The sequence below is a fragment of the Catharus ustulatus genome, chromosome 3, assembly GCF_009819885.2.
Source record: "Catharus ustulatus isolate bCatUst1 chromosome 3, bCatUst1.pri.v2, whole genome shotgun sequence".
Taxonomy (NCBI): Eukaryota; Metazoa; Chordata; class Aves; order Passeriformes; family Turdidae; genus Catharus; species Catharus ustulatus.
In genome coordinates this window covers 119,012,534-119,030,621 of record NC_046223.1, presented here as the reverse complement: position 1 = coordinate 119,030,621, position 18,088 = coordinate 119,012,534, and the positions used below count along the sequence as shown (strand labels likewise).

The following is an 18,088-nucleotide window of genomic DNA, read 5'->3' as shown; positions in this document are numbered from 1 at the left end:
TTAAAATTTTTTTTATGTTTAATGTAAATCCTTAATAAGTATTTTAAATCTTTAAATTAAAGATTTCATATCTTTTAATGAAAAATTAAGATTTTAATTAAAATTTAATTAAAGATAACCTTGAACTGTGTTGGGATCCATCACCCCTTTCCCCAGAGGGGCTTTCAGGGGCATTCAGGAATAAAATGAGTTCACTACCACTGAATTGATCAAACCACACAAATCCAGGAGCCTGGATGCTCCCATGGAATTGGAATGGTCTGTTTCCAGGTGGAAATTATACCCTATTTCATTCCCCCTGGCTGGGGAATAAACGAGATCCCTGGCTTCTGATTGAAACCCACCAGGATAAGAGTGGCACAACTGGAATTAGGGGATGAGTCACTGTCTGTCTGTAATTCCCACATGGAGGAACATCCCTAAATTCAGGAGATGACAGAAATCATGGAATGGTTTGGATGGGAAGGGACCTTAAACATCATCTGGTTTCATGGGCAGGGTCACCCTCCTCTACCCCAGGGTGCTCCAAGCCCTGTCCAGCCTGGCCTTGGACACTTCCAGGGATGGATCAGCCACAACTTCTCTGTACCAGTGACAGACAGACAAAGTCACTCTGATGTTCCTAACAGAAATGAGCACTGGAATGACCCTAAAACCTGGAATCCTGCAAGATTTACTTCCACACTTTTCATCTGTGAGATGAAAAAACAGGTGGGACAACGCTTGAAACCCTCTAATTATGAGGCCAAAGGAAACAATCCAACATTCCTGACACCCCAAACTGCATCTTGGCTGCCGTGGGGTCACAGCAGGGACTTACATCGGCCACGGCCGTGGCCTGCTCCACCTGCACCTCGGTGGAGCTGTTGATCTCGGGGTTGGTGGTGTCCAGGATCTCCACGGCCAGGCCCAGCAGCAGCCGCGCGCGGAAGGAGACGCCCTCGCCCAGGCCCTCGTTGAGCTCCTGGTGCTCGTCCATCAGCGTGTAATTCCGCGTGGAGCCGTACATGTTCACCCAGGCGGGGCCGAAGGTGGGCAGGAAACCTGGGGGGTGGGACAGGCAGGTGGGAAGGGGGTGGAATGGGAAAGGGAATGCACCTGGTGTCTGTTATCACATTCCCAGTGTATGTGTGGTGACACAGGCTGGGATGTGTTCCTGTGTGTCCTTGTCTGCCATCCATGGAGAGTTTTCAGGGAATCCCAGCATCCCTGAGGTTGGAAAATCCCTCCCAGCCCATGGAGCCCAAGCTGTGCCTGATCCCCTCCTTGTCCCCAGCCCAGAGCTCTGAGTGCCACATCCAGCCCTTCCTTGGACACCTGCAGGGATGGGCACTGCAAACCTCCCTGGGCAGCCCCTGCCAAGGCCTGAGCACCCTTTCCATGCAGAAATTCCTGCTGCTGTCCAAGCTGAGCCTGCCCTGGCACAACCAGGGTGAGTGGAAGGATTTAAGTCTTTTACCTCAACCTCCTGCCTAATGCATTTGTGGATTTTTCCAGCAGTTTTTCTATCAGATCCCAGCACTGCCAAGGTCACCATTAACCCATGTCCCCAAGTGCCACATCCAAATGGCTTTAAAATCCCTCCAGGGATGGAAACTCCACCCATGTCAGGGATGAGCAGCCATTTCCAGGGAGGAATTTTCCCAATATCCAAGCTGAGCCTGCCCTGGCCCAGCCTGAGCCCATTTCCCCTTGTCCTGTCCCTGTTCCCTGGCAGCAGAGCCCAACCCCTGCAGCTTCCCACTCCTCTCAGGAAATTGTGCAGAGCCCAAAGGTCCCCCCTGAACCTTCTGGGTTTGTTTTTTGGTTTTTTGCTTTTTTTTTTTTTTTGGAAAAATTTTCCAGGAAGGCGGCGATAGCAACTGGGCAGGTCTTCAGCAATTCCCCATTTTGAGGGTCAAGGAAGGAGAGCCCCCCATTAGACCCTTTCCAATCTCGTGTCTGGTTTCCCATCTTTGCCCATGCGTGGGAATAGGGAGCCTGACAAATGCTCGTCCATCCATGGAATTTTTGGAAGAGCAAATTGTTCTGGGGTGTCTTTGCTCTTGGGTGCTGGCTGAAGGTTTGTGACGGGTCTTGGTTTTTTTGGGGTGTTGGTCCAGAAACCTCTCACCTTTCAGGACCTCCAGATGAGCACCAAGGAATTCCAGGGCTGGGAAGGAGCCTGGAAAACTCTTTGGGAACTCAGCCAGAGGAATATCCTCACTTTAACCTTACCTTTGTCCCCTTCATTGGAGACCTTCCTCAGGTCGATGAAGTGGGTCCCGATGGCCACGTCGTTGACCTTGTCCGAGTCCCGGATCTGGATCTTGATCCGTCTGCACAGCGGGGGAAACATCTCCGTGAAGATGATCTGCTCGTTCCACAGGGGCTCGTAGCAGCTCTTCTGTATGGAGGTCTTTCCCTGGGAATTGAGGAGAGGTGGAGATCAGACAAGGGTTGGATCTCCAGAACCATCCCTCAGTGTTGGAGTGTTTGAAACAGAAACCTCTCTGAGTCCTTCAGACACAGAAAATAATGCAGGGATTGAATCAAAGCTTTTAGAGCAATTAAAATGTATTAAACCACACAGACATGAAGCAGAAGTGCAAATCTTAGTGTTAAGTAAGTAGGAATTTACTTTAAGTGCCTTAAGAGAATAAAAAGCCCTAAAGCCTAGTTTAAAGTTCAGTAACCCTAAAGCCTAGCTTAAAGCTCAGTAGCTTAATCCTGGACATAATTAAAGCTCAGTAACTTAGCCCTAGAAATAACAAAAATATAGCAGAACATCGCTTGCATTTCTAGATAAAACAGATAGAACCATTTACGTGAATAGATAAACTATGTGTGTAAATTTTATGTAAGGACTGACACTACTTTTGTACTTTAGAACTGAGCTCTGATAGGTGTAGGAAGAATGTTTTAAATCCATGTTTTTAGCTGATTGGATGATTTATGAATAAGATCCCCTGTATTGGGGTGAGAAAAGGAGAAAAGGAAGAAATGAAAGAAGAATGAAGAAGAAAAGAAGAGGAGGAAGAAGAGGAAATGCCAAGGAGCTGGTGCTGCTTCTACTTGGGACTCTATGCCAGAAAACTTTAATATTCTGAACTCTTTGCCTTTGAGACTGATGCATTCCTGCAATAAACAACTTTACAGCATCCAACAACTGCTCTTGTCTCTTTGAAGATCCAGACCCATGAAAAATTCAGCACCTCCCCACCTGAGCCGCTTCCTTCCTCCCATTCCTCCCTCCCCTGAGCAAGGAATCCTCTTCCTCAGCTGGAGTTGGCTCAAACCCATCCTGGAGAGCAAAAACGAGGTGACACCACACCCACATCCAAGTGCCTGGTGACACCGTGCCCACCCTGATGTGCCAGGATGACCCAAACCATCTGTGGCCACCTACTGGACCTGCTGGTGTCACCTCCCCTGGTCACCTATTGCATTTTATCTTCTTTTTGCCAGGTTGGGATTAAATGCACAAGAAATGGTATTTCTTGTTCGGACTCATGTTTATTAATTCTTATTTATATTACACTGAGTTCTACAGCACTTCTAGCTAACAAGATACAAACTGAGATATCTCTCTCTCTACACAAGGTCTTTTAAAGGCAAATTGTCCAATTAAGAAAAGTCAATTATTTTTACTTTTAACCAAATAACTAATCACCCATGGCCTGCAATGCAGATTTTCCTATCCAGTCACACATTGATACCCAAACCCATGAAGAGGAAGGACAAAAGCTCTGCCCTAAAACCTCCATCTGGTTTTCTATAAATTACTGCCTTCTAAGACCTTAAACTCCTAAGTTTTTCACCATGTGATATTACACACTTGTTACTCTATGTGGTTCCGAGCAGTGAAAAGAAACAGTAATACATGGAGGTTCTACCAAACTACACATCTGTAATTCTAGTTCTGTTATTCAATTTTGGAATCTTTCTCCAGGTTGTAGGAAATAGATTTGCAGAGAGTTCTCAGGGCTGGTAGAAAGCTCACACAGTGTGCATCTGTGTGCAAACTTGGGAATAAAAAATGCTGGCTTAGAGATGCCATGGAGTAAGACAAATATTGTTAAGAGAGAAATGAAGTTAAAAAAAGTTTCAAAGGACGGCCTTGCAAATAAGACTGAATACTTTATAAAAATAGAACAATAAAAGATACATTGCAATAGAACCCACGAGGAGTAATTTTAAATGATTGACTTTAAGGCATTTTACAGCATGATATGACAAAAGCTAATGAGCCAAGAAACGCTTATAATGTGTTCTAATTAAGAAATAATTGGCTTCTGATTGTGATGGCGTGAATTACAACATCTGTATTGTCTCTCCCTTCTTATGAGGCTGAAAATGGAATAAAAGTTTTTTAAAAACGTCTCTCAGTTGCCCCATCTCTGGGTCAAAAAAAGACAAAACCCAACATCAGGTCAAAAACAGTGTTTTGCTGGGGGGAAACGCACAGAAAGTCTAAAATTCTGAGTTTCCAGGGTTCCAACAGTCACGCTGGTGTAAAACTGTTTTTTGTCTCTGGTAGGGACTGGAGAGTACTGATATTGATCAGTGAACTCTCAGCAGTTCACTCAGCCAGCAGAGAAAGACCGCTGGCCATGCGAGACTTTCTCCACAATAATCTTTATTTCATGCAAAGGATGGGCAAGCAGAAATTCCCGAAAACAAAGGGGAGACAGACATATTTATAGGTTCAGGGAGGATTGAAATTACAACCAATAGAAAGTTATACAAAGCATCCAAACTAAGTCAAAAGTTCTAGAGGTGAACGGACCAATTACACAAACTAATTTCTAACCAATTACCTTCCAAATTGATAGGAGAGTGACTGAATTCTTAAGGAATTCTGTTCCACATTGGTATCTAGGAGACCTTATCTATTAAAGTAAATTCCAGGGGCAGACAGCTTTGGAAGATTTGTATCATCCACACCCTGGCACCTCCCCGCTCACCTTCTGCCCCGCGAATGCCACCTGCACGTAGGGGTCCACCAGGTCCTTGTTCTCGCCGATGAGCGCCTTCTTGACGTTGGCCATGATGCTGGTGTTCATCCGCGGCAGCCCCTCAGCGCGGTAGATCTTGACGTAGAACCGAGCCCACTGCCGCTCCGGGGGCACCCCGTCGGGGAGCAGGAGGTTCCTGCAATGTCAGAGGGAGGAACTGGGAACAGCTGCTGGGCTGGGAAGGTTGGGTGGGATGATCTCAGAGGTGTTCCCCAATCTTTGTCATTCCACAAAAATCCAAAGAGGAGCTGCTCCATTTTCTGAGCACTGACAGCTTCCACTTCCACTCCATCCCATGGAAATGGAATGGATTGGGATTTTGGAAGAGTTGTTTTGTCCTTATCAAGGGGAGCTTGGAGGATTATTTTGGGGATTAAATAAAGTCCATCCATTGTTTTTTTTGTTATGTGGCTTTCCTTCTCTGCAGGAATAGTTGAGCCCCTGGGAATGCTGTGAACAAAATATTTCTAGGGGAATTCTAGGAATTGCTGGAACTGTCCATGGTGGAAGGTGTCCCTGCCCATGGCGGAAGGTGTCCCTGCCCATGGCAGGAGGGCTGGAACAAGGGGATCTTGAAGATCCCTTTCAAAACAAACGATTCCAGGATTTTTAGGGATAAGTAGGAGAAATCACCACTACAGCGTGGAGTGAAACCCAAAATACTGGAGGTGGTTCCTCAAGCCCAGCAAGTCAGCAGAGCTGTGCTGGTGGTTTCTGAGCTGGACTCAACCCCAGATGCCTTTTCCAACCTAAACCACTCCATGATTCCATGTGGGAAGAGCCTGAGAGGCAGATTTGAAATGGAAATATTCATTCAGTTGGAAAAGTTCTGGGGCTGGAACCAAACATTAAAGCTCCCAATTTTTGTTCCGTGATCTTTGAGATGTTCTGGGCAGTCCAAGAGCCCTGTCCACACACACATGCCGGGAAATTTCATCCAGACTTCCCCCCTGCTCTGCCTTGGGGTTATGAGAACCCATTCCATCCCAATCCCAATCCCAATCCCATCCGTCCGGATGACACCAGGCTGATGTTGCTGTAGAGTTCAACCACCAGCAGATGGTCTGACCCCACAGGAATGACAGCTCTGTGCCAGAGACCACCTGGAATTGCACCAGGACCTTGCATTCCCTCTCAGAAAAGCACCGGATCAGTCCCTCTGCTGTCGTGACTCCGCGTTTACCACCAGCCCCAGGTTTGGATCCTGCTATCCCATCCAAAGTAAAGAGAGGTGGAAAGCCATTCCCAAGGGGGCCAGGAAGAGGCGGATCCCAGCGGATCCCGATGGATCCCAGTGGATCCCTACCCTTCGATGTCATCCTCATCCGTCTCGTTGGCCTTGTGCGGGGTCTTGATGTTGTCCCCTTTGCCCACCACGGCGATGTCACACTTGAGGTAGCCCTTGAGGCTGGCCGTGAGGTCCTCGGGGTCGGACAGGATGGCCCATTTGTGGTAGAACTGGTGCTCTGCGACCCAGGGGACAGGAGAGATCTTTGTCACAGCCGGACATGGCCAACGCCACCAGGACATGGCCATCCATGGGGTGGGACCTGCCCTGTGAGTGAGGGATCCCAACAAACCCCTGGAAAATCCCATTGGGATTGAAGGTGGAGGAGCAACGGGATAAGCTGGAGGGGGGTGGAGTCTCAAGTCCCCATCCTAGAGGGGTTTAGTGACGTGTGGATGTGGCACTTGGGGACATGGGATGGTGGTGGTGGCAGGGCTGGGGATCCTGGACTGGATGACCAGCAGCTGTAATCGACCTCTCTCTCTTTTCCAGGCTGGGATGAAATCCAGTCCTGGACATTCCTGTCTGGAATGTTGATGTCCTGCCTGGGAATGTCACCTGGGGCTTTTCCCTTGGCAGGGCAGGGATGGACAGTGGCACACCCAGGAGGGATCTCAGTGACACCTGGGAGAGCTGGAGAAGAACTGGATCCAGGGAATTCTTGGAGCCACTTCCTGAGCCTCAAGGGGCTCCAGGAGAGCTGGGATTTGGGAAAGGGCTGGAGGGCCAGGAGCCAGGAATGGCTTCCACTGGGAAATGGGAGCTTGGGCTGGGATCTTGGGAAGGAATTCCCGGCTGGGCTGGAATTCCCAGAGAATCCCTGGATCCCCGAGAGTGTCCAAGGAAAGGTTGGATGGGGCTTGGAGCCACCTGGGACAGTGGGAAGTGTCCCTGCCCATGGCGAGGGTGGATTAAATTATTTTTAAAGTCCCGTTACACCCAAACCATCCTGCGGTTCCACAGTTCCAGGATGGGATGTAGACCCTTCTCCAGAGGTGCCAAGTGCTCTTCCCTGACCTACGAGCCAGCCCAGGTGACTGGTTTATATCTTGGATATTCACACTAAATTGGGAAAGCATTTCCCAAGGAAACCAGCCCCAGCCTGACTCCTTTGCCAGGAATTTTACTCCACCGAGCCTGGGAATTGTTACAAACGACATTCACGCACCAGGCTGGGTATAAACAGTCCCAACATCCATCTTGAAGGATCCCACCAACGTCCCGCTCCGCAGGAGGTTTTTGGAGTGGATCACCTGGAAATCAAGAGGGGAAAACCACTCAGGAATTTTCCTGGGACCCAATTCCCAATTCCACTCAGGAATTTTTCCTGCGAAGCCATTCCAGAGGTCTCCAGTGTCGGATGGGAAAGGAGCTGAGGAATTTTCCTTGGTCTGGGGAGGATTCTAAGGACACCAAGAGGCCCTGCAGGGCTCGCAGCTCCTGATTAGTGGAATTGCCAGGAAGTTTGTATTTGGGATGAGCAAAAAAAATGCAAAGAAATAAATCTTTGGAGAAAGATCTCTTTTCCAGCCACTACAGCAACAACCACTATGAAATAGAAATAGAGGAAATAGAAATTAGAAATAGAAAGAATAGAAATAGAAAGAATAGAAATAGAAATAATAGAAATAGAAATAATAGAAATAGAAATAATAGAAATAGAAATAATAGAAATAGAAATAATAGAAATAGAAATAATAGAAATAGAAATAATAGAAATAATAGAAATAGAAATTAGAAATAGAAATTAGAAATAGAAATATGGGATACTTAACTGAGGGAAGAGCCTTCAGAATGTTCAGAATTTGAGGAAAACTGGGAGAAATTATAGATCCAGTCTATGCAGTGGGATGGATAGGGATGATCCTAATTAATGTGCACTAATTGGGCAGGCAATCTGGAAGCACCTTCTTGGTTTTGGCTGTACTGAAATCTCAGTTTTGCTCTCAGCATTTAAAGTCCTTGATTTCCACAGCAGCTCTGATGCCCCAGGAATTTCCCTGGCAGGTTCAGGAAGGTCTTTCTTCTCCACAAAAATAAATTAATTCCAAGGCTCTGGAATACCAGAGATAACTTGTGGAGGGACACAGGGAATGCAGGAGCTGTGCAGAGCCAGGAATGAAGGTTGGAACATAAAAACAGACCCGGGGGGATCTGCAGAGGAGAATTCCTGCTGAGAATCTCACATCAAGGACCTCAAATCCATCCCAAAAATGGGTTGTTTGCTTCCAAAACCCCCTAAAAAGGACAAGGACCAGGCCATCGGGGTCACTTACGGAGAGCTTGATGATCTTGTCGAACATGACATCGGGGGGGACGTGGAAATCGAAGACGAAATACTGGAAGGGAAAGAGGAATCGTGAGGGGTGGGATTGAGAATCCATCGGGATTGAGAACACCCCAGGAGAAGCTGAGGCTGCCTGGGGGAGCTCCTGCAGCCCTTGGCCCAGCAGGGATGGATCCATGTGATCCCAACACTGAGCGCGGGACCGCATGGATCACCAATCCGGAAGCGCAGATTTCTTTGAAAACCTGGGAATCACTGATCACAAAATTCCAGAGGGCAAAGGCTTCATTTCTCCTGTGTGGTTTGAGATTTTACCTTATTCCCACTGGAATTTAACCCAAAAAAACCACGGATAAGAAAGAAATCACTGGATGGAGGGCGGAGGATCCCGGAGGGGTTGGAGCAGCACCAGGGCCGGACCCACCTCGTTGTAGTACGGACAATTGGTGGATTCCTTCATGGAAGTGTACTTCTTCTCCTCCCCCACCTCCACGCACACCACGGGGTCCATGTTGAGCCCCACGAGCTGTCGGGCCTCGATGATGGTGATGCTGACCTGGGGAGAGGAATTCCCAAACTTCCACAATCCCGGGAGCAGCTCCAGGCTGCCTTCACCCATCCCCCCAACCTCCGATCGAGCGGAATTCCCAGTGTGGTGGGGCCTGCTGGTCCCACTGGGACACAGATGGGTGGGGTGGGATTCAGGAGATCCCAGGAATCCTGGTTGTTCCAGCCCCAGGATGTGGGTGTGTCACACAATGTGGAAAATCCAATGGATTTAACCAAGAAGGACCATCTGGATAACGCAATGGGATCATGGATTGGAATTGGGAGGGACCTTAGAGCTCATCCCATTCCACCCCCTGCCAGGGCAGGGACACATTCTGATATCCCAGGTTGCTCCAAGGAGAAATTCCAAGGAGACAACCTCAAGGAGAGCTCAGTTTGGGCTCAGTTTGGGCTCTCTGGGTTTCACGTGCTGGACAACAAACCCAGTCCATTACTTAATCCTGGATTTATGGCTCCACCAGTGAAATTCCAGCTCTTGGGATGTGCTGGTTCCAAGCCCAGTGAGTTGGGACCTACCAGGGTCTCAGTCCCTGCCATCCCCCAGCCCAGGCTGTGACCCTGGGGACACGGGGCAGTGTCACCCACCTGGTAATCCATGGGCCTCCCGGCACTCGGCTCCATCCTGATGTCAGGCTTGGACCTTGGGAGAGGCAGAAGAAACCTTGGTCAAACCACGGGTAGAATTCATGGAATCATGGAATGGTTTGGGTAGGAAGGCACCTTAAGGATCATCGGGAGCCTGGCACCATCCCAGGGCGCTCCAAGCCCTGTCCAACCTGACCTGGGCACTTCCAGAGATGGGGCAACCACAGTTTCTCTGGGAATTCCATCCCAATCCCTCCCAGGGAGCAATTCCTGCCCAGTATCCCATCTGGCAGTGGGAAGCCATTCCCTGTGTCCTTGTCCTGGGTCACCCTCAGTGCTCCTTCACCCCTGGGAGCTGGGAATTTCCACGGATGATCTCTGCTGTAGCTCAGATATTCCCAAAAAACAGCCCACAGGCTCCATGGAACAATGATTTCCAGCATTCCCTGCGTCTGGGGTCACGCGTTTTTGGGATGTCTGTCCTCACCTCCTGCCGGCACAATCCCAGCCCTGGATCTCACCTTTTGTTGGAGACATTGGTGGTGACAGCGGTGACAGAGGCCAGGGAGATGGTGTCTGGCTCCAGGCCTGCTCCGTATCTCATGGCCTTTCTGTCCAGGTCTTCTGTTTCCAGAACAGCCGGATCGTCTGCGGGAACGGACAAAGGAATGGCTCCGGTTTTAGTTTCCATCGGTGAATAATTAAAGGCTGGGAGAAGGGAAACCAATCCATCCCCTCAGCCCGGAGCACAAAAACAATGGGGACCAGGTCGGGTCTCGGACAGCCAGCTCGGAAAAGGGGTTATCCAAGGGGTGACATGGAATTCCACCCCGGCAGGATTCCTGCAGAGGGTTTTGGGAAGGAAAAATAAGGAATAATGGCAACACCCCGAATTCAGGGGGTGAAAGAGGATTTGAGGAAGAGCTGGAGATCTGAGTGGTGTTGCAAAGACAAACAGTTCCCTGGTTTTGAAGAGAGAGAGGTGAAAAAATGGGAGAAATGGGTCATTCCCAAGAGGAAAAACTGCTGCAGGAACGAGATCCCACCAGCACATCCCTGACCGAGTTCCTATTGGAAGAAGTTGCTGGAATGTTCCTTTCCTGAGGGAAAGGGGGTCCTTGACTCAGCCAGGAGATTAAGAACTAGAGTCACACAAGCTGGGAATTGCTGATTCCAACTCTGGGATCCTCGGCATAGGATGGACGTGGAGCTGCTCCAGGCTGGAGCCAGGCTGGGAGAGCTGGGAATGTCCAACTGGAGAAGGGAAGGATCCAGGGAGAGCTCAGAGCCCCTGGCAGGGCCTGAAGGGGCTCCAGGAGAGCTGCAGAGGGACTGGGGACAAGGATGGAGGGACAGCATACAGGGAATGGCTCCCAGTGCCACAGGGCAGGGCTGGGTGGGATCTTGGGCAGGAATTGTTCCCTGGCAGGGTGGGCAGGGCTGGCACAGGGTGCCCAGAGCAGTGTGGCTGTTCCATCCCTGGAAGTGCCCAGGGCCTGATCCCTGGTCTAACCCAAAGGAGGAGTCTGGATGGGAACATTGGGAATGCTGGCTTGGGCAGCAAGTGCAGGAACACCCAATCCCTTACCCAGTGGGACGGAATGGATCAATGGAATTCCAACCAAAGGGTCGGGAAGGTTCCAGCTGGAGGGAAAGGTGGGATCAGGAGCCTCCTGACCGTGCAGCACTACACCCTACAGTGACAATTCCATGATCATGGATAAATCCAGCCTGTGGAGACACTTCCACGGGACCAACAGCTCCGCTCCTGCCTCTGCATCCTGGAGGTTTTCCATGGTTCTGCTGGAAGCTTTACCCACAAAGGGAACACCCAGGTTCTGAGAAGAGCACCCAGGTTTCCACGCCAGCATCCCAGGCAAAATTCCCTTTTCCTATCCTCAAACCTGGCTGGAAAACAGGGGAAGTTTTCCCAGAACCACAATCCAAACTTTTCCCCGCCTGTAAACGCACATTCCTGCTTTTCTTTGCCGTGGAAAACTGATCCTGGGCTGTGAATGGAAACAGCAATGAATTTCCAATCGCTGCCCTCTCCTGCCTTTCTAGAGTATCCAATTCCAGCCCCAGGGAACAGGCAGCCCTTCCTCTCCCGCTGCTGCAGTTCCAGGAATCCACCATCATTCCATGACCGTACCTTGTTTCCGCTGCTCATCCTTGGACGGGCGCGTCTTTCCAAGCTTCATGGCTGAGAAAACACCTTTTCCAGCTCTGCACAAAGAGAGGGAGAACAAAAAATTCCCATTAATTGCTGTTTTAGTGTTTTCTAGGACGTGGGAGGTGGGAACAGGAGGATTTTTCCCAAAAGGAAAAGAGGGAATGTCAGCTGAAGAACAGAGCAGGAAATATTCCACAGGCAGAGTGTGGAATTCAAGCTGCTATCCCATTTCCCATTCCAGATAAATTTTTATCTGGGAATTTTTATCCTGGAAATCCCAGGATATATCCCCAGAATTTTTTATTCCCATATCACATTCCCAGATAAAAAACTGGATCCCATTTTTCATCTGGGAATGCCTCGGCTTGGGACAACTCTGCCTCCCCACCAGCAGAGTCCTTTCTGGGAGTCCCAGTTGTGTTCCCACTCCTCATCTCTCCCAACCAGTTCATGGAATTTCTTTCCAACACACCAGAAAATGAAATATCTGAAAATTCAAACACCCCAAAATTCTAGCACCCCAAAAATTCAGACTCCTGTGAGAGGGGAATGATTTTAATTGGAGAATTCCCATCACTGGAAGTGGAGGAACCTTTGCTGGAGAAGTTCTTGGATGTTTCAGGGCACCACAGCCCCATCAGGATCACACCTCACCTGCAGGATGGACCTTTCCTCACCTCCAGCCAGGACCTCACCTCAAAACTGGATCTCAGTTCCAGACTGGGACCTCGGTTCCAGACTGGGACCTCACCTCCAGTCTGGACCTTTCCTCACCTTCAGCCCTCACATCACCTGCCTGGACCTCATCTCCAGTCCAGATCTGAGCTCCAAGATGAGCCTTGCCTCTGGGCTAGAACTCACCTCCAGCCTGGACCTTTCCTACAGCCCAGATGATCCTCACCTCCAGCCTGGATCTAATTTTCAGCCTGGGTCTAACTTCTCCTCACCTGCCAGGACCTCACCTCCAGCCCTAACCCCACCTCCTGCTTTGATCCCATCTCCAAGGATGGATCTTTTCCCAGTTTATCTGCCCGGACCTCACCTCCAGCCCACAGCTCCAAGATGAGCTTTGCCTCCAGGCTGGAACTCATCTCCAAATCCAGCTCCAGGCTGGGCCTTTCCTACAGCCCAGGTCTAACCTCCGAGATGATCCTCACCTCCAGCCTTGAACTCACCTCCAGCCTGGAACTCACCTCCAGCCTGGAACTCACCTCCTGCCTCAACCCCGCTTCCAAACTGGGACCTCACTTCCAAACCTCCAGCCAGACCCAGACCTCACATCCAGGCTGGAGCTTTCCTCATCTTCAGTCTGGATTTCACTCCAAGATGAGCCTCACCTCCAGCTGGGAACTCACCTCCGCAGCCTTGACACCTCCTCCACGCTGGAGCTCAGCTCCAAACTGGGATTCACTTCCAGCCAGGGCAAAAGGTCACCTCCAATGAAGACTTTTCCTCATCTCCATCCCAAATCTAATTTCCAGCCAGGACTTCAACTCCAACCTGGATCTAACTTCCAGCCTGGATCTAACTTCCAGTATGGACCTAACTTCCATCCAGGACCTCACCTGCACCTGGCTGCCAGGCCAGGAGATCCAGAGCTCCTGGATTCTGCAGGATTGGGATGTGCTGCCCACAAGGACCCTGTGGGATTTCCCACTCCCACCTCCAAAAGTTTTACCCTCGGGATTTTTTCCCCAGGGCCAAACAAACCCTGGAATTGGAGCCAGCCTGGTTTGTCCTAGTTGGAAATGACCCCCAGCAGTCTGCAGGCCATAGAGAGAGCTGGAAAAAGCGGGAAGAAAGTTAAGGAGAATGGGAAAATAACGTCTCAGAGAGGAAAATCCAACGGGGATAAGATCCAGGAGCTGTTTAAACCCGGGATTAAAGCCACACTTCGGCCTCTGGGAGCTGTGGTTTATTCCCAGGATTCCCCATGATGGTGCAGTTTTTCCATGGATATGAGGAGAAAAAGTAAGGATAAGGATTCTGTATCTGGAATCCCACCAGGAAACACCCAGGGGATGGGGGCGTTTGGAGCTGCTTTCAAAATTATTTATTGGATGAGGAAATGTTGGAATCATGGCTCAGGTTCTGGAATTCTGCTCCCAGAGCGCTCTCTGCCATGGAGATTCCTCCATGGAATTCCATCCCATTCCCCCTCTGGCTGGTTGGATTGCATTCCTTTCTTTTCCATGGAATTACTGAAAATTGAGAGCAAAAAAATCCCTCCAGAGCTGCGATTTGCTCGTAGATGTTCAGGGATAAAATCCTTGTCCCAGGAATTTCTGAGGCACTTAAGAATTCTGGGAGAAGAGAAAAAAGGAAAGGAGAAAGAGAAAAAAAAAAAAAAAAAGAAAAGAAAAAGAAGAGGGGGGAGAGGGTTAAAAGGAAAAACAGAAAATAAAGAAAAATTGGGGAAAGCAACAAAAAAGAAAAAAAGGGGAAAAGAGGAAATCAAGAAAAGAAGGGAAAAGGAAAAAAGGCAAAAAGGTGAAATGAGTAAAGAGGAAAGGAAAAAAAGACAAGGAGAATGAAAAAATCGAGAGGAAAAATGGGGAAGAAAAGAAATGGGAAGAAAATGTAAAGGAAAAACTGGTAGGGAAAAATGGAGGGGAAAAAATGAGGGTTGGAGGAATGAGGGGGGAAATAGGAAAGAAAAAATGGTAAAAAAACACAGAAAAATTAGGAAAAAACCCTAGGAGAAATTAGCAGGGGGCAAAAAGAAAAAAAATGGGAAAGAAATGTAGAGGGAAAATAAAATGGAAAGGGGGATGGGGAAACCTGGGGGAAAAACAGGGGGGAAATAGGAAAAAAAATAAACAAAGGAAAAATACCCATAAAAATCTGGGAAAGAAACCCCAGGGGGAATCAGCAGGGGGAGAAAATGGGGGAAAAAACAGAGGAAAGAAAAAACGTGGAGAAAAAAAACTGGGATTGAAAAAAAAAAAAAAATTATGAGGATAAACCAGGGGAAAAAACTCCAAACAGACAGGGAAAAGCACCAGGAAAAATAAGGCAAGGAAAGGGAAAAAAACAAAAGCAAACAAACAAACAAACAAAAAAAAACCCAAAACCAAAACCAACAAACCGAAAAAAAACCCAAAAAAACCCAAAAAACAAAAACAAAAAAAAACCCAAAAAAACCCTACCAAAAAAACCCAGGAAAACACCAGGAAAAATGGAGGAAAAAAACGAATAAGAGGAAAACAGAGATAAAGAAATAAATTCTGAAGTGGTGGATCTTGGTGGATTTTGGCAGCACTCGGCAAGTGCTGGGAAGAAGGGAAGGATCAGGGTGAGGATGAAGACAGAGCCATCCCAAAAGTTCTGGATCAGCTTCCCGGCAGCTCATCCTGATCCCCAACCCCTTCCCGATCCCCATCCGTCCCTTTTCCCAACCCCAAACACCTCCCCCTTCCCTTCCCAGCTTTTACCTCCACCCAGCCCGGCAGGAGAAGGTTCTGGAAGAGCTGGGGCGGGAATGGCGGAGTCTCTACGGTGGGACATCCATCCCAGGGGATGGATCCCAGAGGGGATGGAGCAGGGATGGGGATCCCGCCAGGGCTCCTCCGGGGGCTCTGTGGGATCCTGCCGGTCCCTTCCGCCGCTCCCGGTGGGAAGCTGGGGCTGGCAGAGAGCTGACACCGTCTCCACATGAATATTCCATGAGGATCCCGCGGAACCTGAGCCCTCCTGGCCGCCCTTCTCCCGCTTTCCCGAAGAACCGAGGCTCTGCAGGAGCCGCTGCTGCTCTGTCACATCCCACCCGGGTTCCGGAAAATTTGGGGCAGAGGATGGAACATCCCCAATGGCAATCCCAAGTTGGGACAGACTTCCAGCAAAGTTTAAATCCAGAGACTCCACCCAGCCTCTGGAAGTGCTCATCCCATGGATTTCCTGGGATTGAGCATGGATTGTCTCTAGTCCCACAACCCCTTTTTCCTTTAGGATTTTGCCCATGGGGATCTCCAGAATCTGGAGCCACAGCAGGGAGCTGGGAGCAGCCTCTCTCCTGGCCAGCTTCCAGTTAAAGATCCCGTTACTTGTGAATTATCCATGGATAAAAGGACATCTTAATCACTGCCTCTTACTGGGAGCTGGGAACAGCATTCCCACGGCTCATTTCAGGAATTCCACCTGTCAGGAATTCTTCCAGGGGACAGATCCCACTGCCAGGTTCATCCTACACCCACCACCCTTGGGAAGATCCCAGCCTTCAATCCCTTTGTGCCTCTTCCCACAGGAAGTTGGGAAATCTCTTCCCGTTTTTCCTGACTCCACCCTCTCCTTGAGGACATTTCCCTCCTTCTCCACCTCATCCCCACCTCCTGCTTCATCCCATTGTTTGGGAGGATCCATCCATGGGATGTGCCGTGAGTTGATCCTTGGGATTCATCCACGGGATGTGCCGTGAATTGATCCCTAAATGACAAAACAAGGAATAGGAGCCAGGAGAGACCTCCTGGATGGGGAAGTTCCCAGGGGTGATTCCAGGATCATTCCCTGGAGCTGAGTTTAAATTTGAGCTGAGCTGCTCCAGCAGAGCCAGAGGATCAGCCTGGTCTGGTGTCCACGAAAACAGCTGGGAATAACAGGAAAGCAGGAAATAGGAGCTGAAGAAACCTGGCAGACTGATGTGGGCACAGGAGCTGTTGGATCACAGAATTCCTGAGTGGGATGGGACCCACCGGGACCATTGATCCAACTCCTGCCCAGGACACCCCAACAATCCCACCCTGTCCCTGTCCAAGCACTCCAGGAGCTCTGGTGGCTTTGGGAATGTCACCATTCCCTGGGGAGCTGTTCCAGTGCCCAGCCAGCCCTGGGGGCAGAACCTTTTCCTGATATCCAAGGAAAAGCTGGATCTGAGTCCTGCCTGCACCCAGACTTCTCCTGCCCTGTCCATGTCCAAACTCCCTCCATCCAATCCGTACGGATCCAGGCTTCCCTCAAGACCTCTCAGGTCCCTCCAGGCACTCCCAAGCTCCAAAGATTTTGCTGGATAAATATTCCTTGATTTTAAGGATAAATATTCCCTGCAAGCTCCAAAACCGAGGCCACACATCCAAGAGAGCCAAGTTTTCCCAGGGTGGACCAGTCTGGCTTTAGAGGAAGGGAGAGCGCAGCAACTGGATCAGCTGGAAAAGTGGGAATGAAGAGGAGGAAGAGCAGGGAGAGCAAATCAACTGGATCAGCTGGAAAAAGTGGGAATGAAGAGGAGGAGGAGCAGGGAGAGCAAACCTACTTGTGCTCCTTGGTCTTCTCCTTGCCTTTGCTGGAGCTGGTGGTGGAATATTGAGGGAATAAAAGGCAAACAATTTTTGAGCGCACTGAGGAATCAGGGAATCATGGAATTCTTTGGAAGGGACCTCTAAAATCCCCTGGCAGGCACACATTCCACTATCCCAGGGTGCTCCCAGCCCCAATGTCCAGCCTGGCCCTGGACACTGCCAGGGATCCAGGGGCAGCCACAGCTAATCTAGGAATTCCCTCCCAGCCAGGAATTCCATCCCAGTATCCCACCCAAACCTCCTCTCTCAGAGCTTAACATTTAGGTGGGAATCATCCCTGCACGCCTTAGGATACCCCGGGGGGGGACATTCTCTGGATTTGTGTTTGGGGCCGTTAGTGCAGCACCACTGTGTGGGACATTCAGGATTCCTGGATTTCATTCCCGGGTTTGGGAAGCTCCTAGGCAGGGCATGAGGAATCTCCTTTCTGGAAAGGGGAATGGTTTTCCTTATCCCAACCCAAAATCCCCTCTCCAGATGGAATTCCCCTGTGCTGCAGGGAATGGGCTGGATCTGGAACTCCTCATCCCTTCCCCGATTCCATGTCTGAAACACCGATCCTTTCCTTCCCTTTTCCCTCTGAGATCCTGCTCTGCTCCCTGGCTTCTGCTTCTCTCCCACATTTCTCTCTGCAGGCCCTACTTCCCTGTTTTCCTCTTTTTTTTTCCTCCCTGCTCCTGTTCCCTATTTTCCTTTTGGATCCTGCTTCTCTCAATTTTCCTCCCTGGCCCTGCCTCCCTGTTTTCCTCTCTCTTTTCTCACCCCAGTCCTGCTTCCCTCTTTTCCTCCCTGTTTTCTTCCCTATTTTCCTCCCGGGTCCTCCTTCCCTGTTTTCCTCCCTGTTCCTCTCCCTCTCCCCCGTTTATCGCCCTCATTGTCCTGCAGCAATTAGGGAGG

The 18,088-nt window shown here is 49.6% G+C and overlaps 1 protein-coding gene across 5 annotated transcripts in view; it reads right to left on the bottom strand.

The window, feature by feature from the left end:
• The window catches only part of OTOF (otoferlin), an 81,152-nt gene that overhangs the window by 34,202 nt on the left and 28,862 nt on the right, over positions 1–18,088 (bottom strand). For 3 of the 5 annotated variants that reach the window (XM_042779125.1, XM_042779124.1, XM_033055769.2), the window contains 11 exons: positions 17,146–17,181; positions 11,880–11,953; positions 10,249–10,375; positions 9,728–9,782; positions 8,997–9,128; positions 8,562–8,624; positions 7,454–7,538; positions 6,304–6,463; positions 4,947–5,133; positions 2,218–2,404; positions 821–1,044 (listed from right to left, as the gene is read on the bottom strand). In XM_042779125.1, the coding sequence (XP_042635059.1) occupies positions 821–1,044; positions 2,218–2,404; positions 4,947–5,133; positions 6,304–6,463; positions 7,454–7,538; positions 8,562–8,624; positions 8,997–9,128; positions 9,728–9,782; positions 10,249–10,375; positions 11,880–11,953; positions 17,146–17,181 (1,330 nt within the window). The remainder of the gene's footprint in view (positions 1–820; positions 1,045–2,217; positions 2,405–4,946; positions 5,134–6,303; positions 6,464–7,453; positions 7,539–8,561; positions 8,625–8,996; positions 9,129–9,727; positions 9,783–10,248; positions 10,376–11,879; positions 11,954–17,145; positions 17,182–18,088) is intronic. The other 2 variants (XM_033055771.2, XM_033055772.2) reach the window with 1 other exon arrangement.